This window comes from Aethina tumida, chromosome 3, assembly GCF_024364675.1.
Source record: "Aethina tumida isolate Nest 87 chromosome 3, icAetTumi1.1, whole genome shotgun sequence".
In the NCBI taxonomy this organism is placed as follows: Eukaryota; Metazoa; Arthropoda; class Insecta; order Coleoptera; family Nitidulidae; genus Aethina; species Aethina tumida.
In genome coordinates, this window is record NC_065437.1 from 20,360,394 (window position 1) to 20,370,145 (window position 9,752).

Below are 9,752 nucleotides of genomic sequence, written 5' to 3' on the forward strand. Positions count from 1 at the left end.
TGCAATTAATGCCACAAAATACAGATTAAGAGCAGTTTCTGCACGTCATAAAGCCTGAATATGTATAAATTAATTTTACCGTTAACAGCAAATAGGGTTCTTCCTGGTGTAAGTAAACATTCATGATATTTTTGTTGTCATTTTTTTCATATCCGTTGTCAATCAACTGCCTATAGATATTCTAGAAGTGATTTTTAATGATTTTTTCTGAATATGTAACTTATTCTCATTAAAAAAGTAGTAGTACAACATGTAAATCGCTGCTGTAAATTTTTATAAATGCGAAATGGGCACCACATATTCAGTGTTTAAGTTTTGACTGTCTCCTTTGTGCATTAAAGCTCCTTCATATTGTTTGAAGAACAAGTTTTTGCATCTTTAGTGAATGAAAAATTATAATTTTATAAAAATAAAATATTTTTTAGTTAGGCTATCTATTTAGAGAAAAATATCTTGAAATTTACAAAAAAAAAATCAATTTCAATTAGAGACACACTGTATGTTTATATGATTATTTATCGAAGTAATACTTTCAATATGGAAGTAATACATCAAAGTGGATTTTTAACATTCACATATGTAATGATATCTAAATTTATCGTTAATTATCGTTTTACACGAATATACTGGCTAATCACTTGTCGGAAATAATACATAAACAACTAGATGTCTTGGAGATAGTAATAAATAATAAAATTAATTGCACATCGAATGTACAATTAATTTCATCACTTTGCTAGAGAGTTAATTTATGTAATTATTCATCAAACTAACAATTAAAATTATGGGCTTATTGACATTTTGATCATGGAAACAATGGAAACTCGGTGAATAACCTCCTATTAGATTATCAATACAGTAATGGCATTTTAAACTAATTTTAAAGTGCGATTATTCCCATATTATTCGAAAACTGATCAATAACAACATTTTTATACGATTCTGTTTATGTAGTAGTTTAATTTAAAAAACATAATAATGATATTAGAAATAAATTATAATTTAAAATACAAGTATATAACAATAAAACTAAAATTAATATTTTATTATTGAAAATTAGAATAGTATAAATGAATAACGAAGATTTATCAATTACTATTAGGAAATTTAATAAATATTTACTAACTTTCACAAATAAAACCCAATTTTTAAGACAATAGTGGAGTAGCGCTGTATAACATTAGATTAATCGTTACTCTCAAAATAAACATTGTGTGTTTTATTACAACAATAAACCAGCATGAAGTAACGGCTTCCACAATTAATTTTATCATTAAAATGGCATTTAATTAACCTAGTATGTTAGCGTGCCCCTGTAAATTGCATTCATATTCGGTGTTGCCATTATTGAAATTAACTTCCATAAAATAGAAGAAGGTTGATGGTAACACATTCTTGCATCGAATGATTCCATGGCAAAGTCAATAATTATATAAAAATTGTATTATACAGTAACTGATAATTATAGTGCAACAAAACGAAATGCAATGGTATAAATTAAAAAGTATTCATTCTATTTATGATAAATTTAACTGTACCTTTTATTATTTATTAATTATTCTCAACATTCGAAATTAGTATTTTAGTACATTTTAACGAATCCACAAGGCCCATGAAAGAAACTAATAAACACGGATTAGTCGCAGTGTTTAATGTTCAATTCAAATAGAACGAGACGAAATAATGATTCACAGTATTTTCAAAGCAATCAAAAATATTGCAAACGGTCGCATGTACGGTTGCGTATTCGTCGCGTCCTTTATGGTCGGTTGTATTTTTTTTTTAAAGAAAGCAGCCGTGAACCGCATTCGTATGTGTGTGCCGTCTATATGCCCACGGACCGTACGAATAGTTTACCTAATATGGATGATGCTTGCCTGATAATATGCTTGAAATTCATGGATCTTACGTTACGGTGGAAATCGATTTCTACGCCAAACTATCTAGGAAACGTGGCCGGTGATTAAATAATTAGTTCAGGGGAAATTGGGAAATTCGATGACATTTACATTTATTTGTAAGATGCGGGTAGATAGGTAAATAAGGAAAAATAAAAAACATTTATTCGTCGTCTTACTGGATCTCCAATTTAACGGAAAACAAACACTTCTATTGTCAGACTTTGATTATCTCAAAATTTCCGACATTATTCACAAACTGTATCGGTATTGACGTTAAATTGAATGTCACGTCCAATTTCCATTTAAAGTTAGCAACCGAAAATTAAATTTTACGCTCAGATGAAATTTATGGTTCACTTTACTCTACGTATTCTTTACGTCGATGTCCTTTTGATCTAAATATACATTCAAAAATTAAAATATTAATATTAAATGCTTAATAAACAGAATACAAGATATTAAACAATATTCGATTTATTAAATAATTAACAAATACACATAAAATTTATTCGTTTCTTTGAATTATATAGATCCAATTTGCGTGACTGATGCACATGTATTCACAATAAAACATAGGAAATAACAGTTATTTCGATTTGATTGGTTAAGCAACATAAGTCAGCACTTAAACCGATTAGACGAGGATTGTTTTTTTATGATACAAAAAGTCATTTCTGATAGTCATAAATTACTCCGTTCTACTAGATAATCTCCGATGATTTTGATAAAAATATAATAATATATTTAAGAGAAAATTTACTAGATTGTTCAATAAATTCAAGGAACGCCAACTATTTGTATATAGCAGAGCTAAAACTTTATTTTAACTTTTCATGTTTCATAAGAAAATGATATTTGGATTTATCAAATCGATTTTGTTTAGTAGATCCGGTTTGAAAGCAATGAACATTCATATTGAAATGGTAAATGTGTTAAAACATCTTCTGCTTCAAAAACAATGATTTAGAAGTGGTCGTCACTGAGAACGAAACTTTGATCCTGAATCAATATAAGGATCTAAGAAGTGATGTAATCCCAATCCAACGACGAGTTTGTGTTTAAGTAAAGATTATTACTGTCACATATTGGGCCAAGTGAATGTAAAAATTCGTGAAAAAAGACCCTGTTTAGAGAATAAAAATTACATTTCCATCAAGATAATGCTGAAGCTCACACAGATCCAAAGACCAGGGCTAAAATGATTAGTGTTTTGACCATCCAGATCTTCACACCTTTCCCCAATCGAAAATGTGTGGCATATGATGGGGAGATGCTTAAAAAATTTACAGTGCCATCCATTCTTAATGAACTAAAACGTCAGATTCATTCGTTCGATACCACAAAAAAATCTCATTAGATCGAAGTCACGACACGTCAATGAATGTCTTAATCAAAGAGGGGGTCCGACCCATTATTGGCTTCTGACAATTTATGCTTTAAGAATTTTGTTTAATTTTTTAATAAAATATTATTCTGTAAAAAAAATATGCAATAAATCAATTATATCTAGGTGTTGCATTTTTGATCGCAGTATATATTATTATTTTAGTTTAAAATTATTTTATGTTTAATAAAAAATATAAAACTAATCAAAAATTTAACCCACAATCTAGGAATAAATAATCGACTTCATAGAAAAAATTAAACGAATTACAAGAATTAAAAGTGCATATACGGATATAAAACACACAACACGAAGATTTCCCACAGTATCGAACATTATCCCAAACGGGTGGGCACAATGAAAAGTTTTTAAATATTAATGGGCACTATTGCTTACTATATTCAAATAGAAAATAATACGTAAATTCCAACTTTATAGAAGATTTAAATACAGTTCACATACAAAGAAAATTTATAAATGTAGAAATTTATTGAGAAATTAATTCCTATCGAACTATACGTAAACATTCGCATTTTTCCTCCCCGACCACAAACATAATTCGAAATCATCCCTTTCTCATTTGCCCGTTTGTTTAAAGGCGACAATGGTTTTCAGGGATGGGGGAAATTGGAGGACCTAATACACATCGCGGTTGCATTCAGCTCCAGACAATGATGAAAGCGCAAACTGCGTCGCCATGGAGACAGACAAAGGGTAAAACATCTGGCAGAAGAGATGTTCAACTAAATCAACGACCTATGAAAGTAGCTATAGACGTGTAAAAATAGTTTGTTGTATCCAACGTTTAATAATGGTGAATGCGCAGGTAAATTATGCCACATGGATCAATTATTTAACTTCATTGTCTGAACAACGATGACATTAAATAATATTTGGCCACAAACTAAAATTAAATGGATAAATAGACAAACACGAATTAATTAGCTGTATCAATTGTTTCAGCACAAGAGTTTTGTCATGTTGTCATTAATAATTTAAAAGGAGCTTCCATTAAGTAACAGCATCTGAGTGCACTTCACTTAAATAGTTACCCTCGTTATTTGGTTAGCCATTAACGTTCAAAACACTAATTGTGTAATAAACAAATTACACCGTTATAGACCTGCTAACACACTGTCGAGAGCGGATATTAACGAAAAGATTTGCTCTCATTCCCGTAGTTACTATAAAATTAACATAATTTTATCGGGTGTTTGCTTTTCCACTAATTCAATTTGTGGGCTTTTAACAGTAAAAAACATTGCAATTTCAGGAAATATTATCGTTAACATAAATTTAAATAGCTGTGTTCATTTATATGGATATTTTAAATTGTACATTTATTGTATTATCACGCTGTGTAATTCCATGAATAAATACATTTGCATATTTTATTTAAAATATTTAATCAATACTAGTCGTACATATAATACAATAACATGTAACTGTTATGGAGCTTAGCACAGCTTCATAAATATAAATGTTGCAGAACATTTTAATGAGTTATAATTCAATGTGTCAAGAAGAGTAAAATATGAGCCACGAATTACATTTAAGTATAAAATGACCATGTATTTTACTAATTTTCTGTAGTGTATATCTGAATCGAATAATTAAGAGCATATAGTAAGCAAAAAGTGTCAGCACCTGGGTACATATATTTTCTAAAAATTTATTAAGTCGTAAATCATAATTTGACGAATTAGGAATCCTTAAAAGACGCATTTATGATAAAACGTGTGAAATTGAAGATTAAAATCGACGTGTTTATTATTAGAGTTTATTAAATATAAAAAAAAAATTTATTTATATATCATATACTTTAATTTAGTGATCAAACACATTTATTAAAATTGATTGCGATTTAGTATCTGATAAATATTGAGGAAATATTAAAAATCAATATTTTAATCTTACTAAAATTTTCATATGCATATATTGTTTCGCAATGTTTTTAGAAAATTAGGTGCTGAAATTTGGCTAAAGCTGTATTAAAGATAAGAAGCTGATATTTGCCGGGGTAACCGCAACAAACTTGTTTCCCGAAGTGCAGCCAAAACTTGATAATTAGATTTATGCATAAACTGATAGAACCTCATCTATAACTCAGATGTCCCATTTGTTGTTTAGTGGTTCGAGAGTACATTGATGTTTACGTTAATGGTATATTCACTAACAGTATCTTTGTGAGTATAATAATTTTAAGTGCGTATTAATTACATTTACACTCATAATAAAATTATTAGCTTACCTTGTAAATCAAGTTTCCAATTGTTTAATTAAAATATACCTATGTATAATGGTCAAATTATAACAAGAGATCATGACTAAACAAATAATACTTTGGGATATTTAATTGTTCAAACAACAAGCCTTGAAATGCAAACAAAATAAAGTTAATTATCAAAATCAACTATGAAACGGTTCCACACACCAATTTTTTAAATATTGCTGGAGTCAGGTATCAACAAAAACATATTTTTTTAGATATAGGCCGCCAAAGCCCTCACAATTTTTTGTGAGGTTCGTTTTTGAATAGATTAAAGTTATAGTTTAATAATAAATTTTAAGTACTGGAAAGTGTTGCCAGAAAAGTTTGCTATCGTAATTAAAATTTCACCAAGGGTTATAAAATATATGGAAATATATAATATGAACTGCAAAATATTAAATAATATATTCAAAAAGAATATGAAGTGTATCGTACAAACTTTTCATTTACCGTTTAATGTTAATCCAGCAAACGGCATTTGCTCATCCAAAATTACAATGTGAACAACATTCCGAACAAAACGGCACTGTCATGGGACACGATCGAAGAACCATGGGACCGTTTGCCCGGAAAATGTTCCGATAACTCATCCGGTAGCGCAGGAAACAAAGTGCGGTGTATCTCCACGAATAACACTGGTTCGACTAAAACGTTATTGTTATTCACAATTGCCACCGTTGCGGATTTTAGTGATGAGAGTTCTCATTAGACACACATACGATTCGACGGTGCACCGTGGAAACAAGCCACAATTTGAATGGTTAACAAAAATAATTCTTATAAAAATGACCGGAATAAAGTAAATATTCCTATCTGATAAAAATGGGTCCTTCGTTTAATTAATTTTATATGATTATGAACTGATACACTAATATTTTATGAAACAGATAGTATATTTCATATTTTATATAATTTTATATCCAGATTGACTGATTGAAATGTAAATGTAAACTTTATTTATTTTCCTTTAAAATACATTTTTAAATATTTAATAAAAAAATAGAATCATTGCCTATAATTTCCAATAAAAATAATTATATAAAAACAAAATTATATTTTTTGAGTTACATTACACAAAGTGTTTCAAGAACAATGAAATATTTCATATATTCAATGATTTGTATAATTTTTAATTCAACAACAAATAAAAAAAATTCTTCCACAGTGCGGGAGGCGTACCTGCAATTTTTCATTTCCACGGAAATTTCGCAGTGTTTGTACCGTTCGTCTGTGAAACATTAAAACTTTATCATTACGTAATTACATTTGTTTCTGCTTTAGTTTTAATAAAGAATTATGTAACGTTCTTATTCGAGTTCGAATCAATTACAACCACATTGTTTTTGTTCTCTTTTGTTGTGAATTATGGTAAATATGCAATTTGATGCGCTTGTTGTAATCAGATTATGTAACGTTAGTTAAACAAGCTTAGTTCAACAAAACTTGTTGCTAAAATTTTCATAGTTTCAATTGTCTGATAAACTAAAACCACCTGCTTTTCTGGAACAAATTTACCAAAGAAATACACACTTAATTGCTGTTATTTAAATATATAATTAGAACCGTAAATTAGACATGAAAGATAAAAAAAATGTTTTTGCGTGAATTAGTAAATTACAATTTCAATGTCCATCCACTTATCTATGGTGGGTTGAAGTAATTATAATAGGTTCCAAATACGAAATCCAAATGTTAAATTCCAATTTGATTGTGAAAACATAATAGCATAATTATAGCGTTACAGCAGTGGTCAGATTAAGTCCGTAATAAAAACAGTAACAAGTGCCACAATTTACAATACCTTATTACGATTGCAAGAACTTGCAAAAACTCCTTGAACAATGATTAGATTGTGAAAATGAGTCACTAGATTTTAATTTATGTAAATCAAACATGTACCCGCATTAGGGCCTGAATTAAAACACCAACTACAAATGAATAATTAATTAATAGTAAATAAAATGTAAACTATTTGAACGTACTATACATGTATAATCGAATAATATTGAGAAATGTTGAGTGTGTTCTCTGTTTGTTCATTATTGTTGATATCCGGTGCGGGTAACGTCAAGTCTTTTTCCATTTGAAATTTAAACTAATTCCGACATCCAGACATATGCACAGGAACCACAGTCCGCTGGACGCGTGTACCTTGAACAACCATTTTTTATACATACATCAGGTTTTATTTACGAGTAGAAAAGTCGAGTTTCACATTTTTAATAAATAATTTTTATTTGTTACCTTGAGGAAATAATGCAAGTATTTTACAAATATGTTTGTGTATTTAATATTTTATTTTGTTTCATGTCCGAAATTAGCAGTAATAAAAATATAGATAGAATAATAAATTCTTGTAGGTTATTTTTTATAATACTGAATTAATACTCTCATTTCTTTTAACTTTCATTGTCCAATATAGACATATTCTGTATTTATATTCCCTTATATTTTACGTTTTCTTTTTATCCAATTTTGAGGCAGTTGCACACTCCCAAAATGACAACTAATAATTAGCAACAAATTAGTACATGATTTTGATTTTTGTTGGTTTAAATCATACATTGTTTTTTAATTTGTAACTAATTTTTAGATAAATCACTCAATATTCAATTATCAAAGCAATTGTTAGATTCGTTAACGTTTTAATTCCTACTGTTACTGATGGCTTTAAAAGGTATTCGGAAATATGTGTTCCACAAATTAAAAAAAAATAAATATACGTTAAACCTTTTCTGGACACTGGAAACGTTTCTTTAATATGAATAATTTATTGTATACTGCTGAAGCAGGCACATATTCATTGACACTTTTATAAATTTTAAAATTTGTCAGCTCTTAAATCAGTGGTGAACAGGGCCAGCCGTCTTTTTTTAATAAATTAACTTCCACCACTGTTTTAGAAAGTGTTATAATTTCTTAAAACTTACCGTATAAAATGAAGTTCCAGGATTGAAATAATTTCTTTCTTCCATCTTAAAACTCAGTCCTCTTAAGAGTACTAGAGTTTATTAAAAACCAACCCAAAACTACTTCTCACTTGATTCATCGTTATCGAATGAACATTAAGGTCAGACAAATGTCAGGAATTATTTGGAACAAACTACACTAACTTTAGACATAATTGTTTCAATGGTAGTTTCCACACGAAAATACCGCGATATTTTTAAATTTACTAACAGAATTGGTTTAAATGATAAGATTACATCGTATAATTTGACAATACAACTGACACTTGTTTTCTGGTTGTCAAAATCATATGCTTAGCATCTTGTGGCAATACTCTAAATTAAAAGAAGATTACTTTCTTCTGTCAAACTTTATCGAACATTGATCGCTAGATGTCTCTGTCATAAAGTTTCTACAAATATGTCCAAAGAGATTCCACTAAATATACTCGCCTACTGTAAGAAATATTTTCGCTTCTGTTTTTTTGAGTTTTTATTCTGAGGTGCTGAATAGTGATTAACTAGTATTTATTTATTTATTTAATAAACAATTAAGTTAGATAGATAGTTTTTTCAAAAAAGGAATATGAATTCTAAAAAACTTTTTTGTTACTTAATGTACAAAATGTTTATGGTCAAAATTTGAAAGCAGGGAGAATACGATTAATAATTAAGAAAATCCCAATATTTCTGAAGTTTATCCTAAAGAAAATACTGCTCTTAAAATTTAAATTTCAAAATTATTTTTGTCAGATATTTCTGTAACATTTGGTTCAATCGTGTTTAAACTTGGTATGTATATTATGTATATTATTGACTAAATTTATTGTTTACGTTAAAATATTTACAAATTTGGAAGAAAATCAAAAAGTTTGAATTAATAAATGTGTTTTTAAAAATATAAAAAACCTCCAAAAATCAGTATTTTTTAAATTTAAAATAATTTTTTTTTTGTCAATATTCTCTCTTTTTGATGAACTAAATAGATTCTACTTTTGATGAACTTCCTGGAAAAAGAAGGTATACAGTAAAAAAATTTTTCTTCATAAAAATTTTAAGGAAAAGCCTCAAAAATCAGTATTGTTCAAATTTATCTCTAAAAATATTTATTTTTGTTCAATTGACAAATACAAGTTCTACATTACGAAAATAGAACATTTAAAAAAATTATATGAAAAAAATTGATTTTTTGATTTTTTATGATATAAAAATTGTTTTCAAGAAAAGAAAATGTGTAATTTTTAATG

At 28.2% G+C, this 9,752-nt stretch overlaps 1 protein-coding gene across 3 annotated transcripts in view; it reads right to left on the reverse strand.

Moving 5' to 3' along the window:
- The window catches only part of LOC109601835 (uncharacterized), an 88,173-nt gene extending 79,382 nt beyond the window's left edge, over positions 1–8,791 (reverse strand). For all 3 annotated transcript variants that reach the window (XR_007547646.1, XM_049965714.1, XM_049965716.1), the window contains exon 1: positions 8,488–8,791. Coding sequence is in view for 2 of the 3 variants with exons in the window: in XM_049965714.1 (XP_049821671.1) it covers positions 8,488–8,532 (45 nt within the window). In the remaining variant the exon portion in view is untranslated. The remainder of the gene's footprint in view (positions 1–8,487) is intronic.
- Positions 8,792–9,752: the final 961 nt, after the last annotated feature.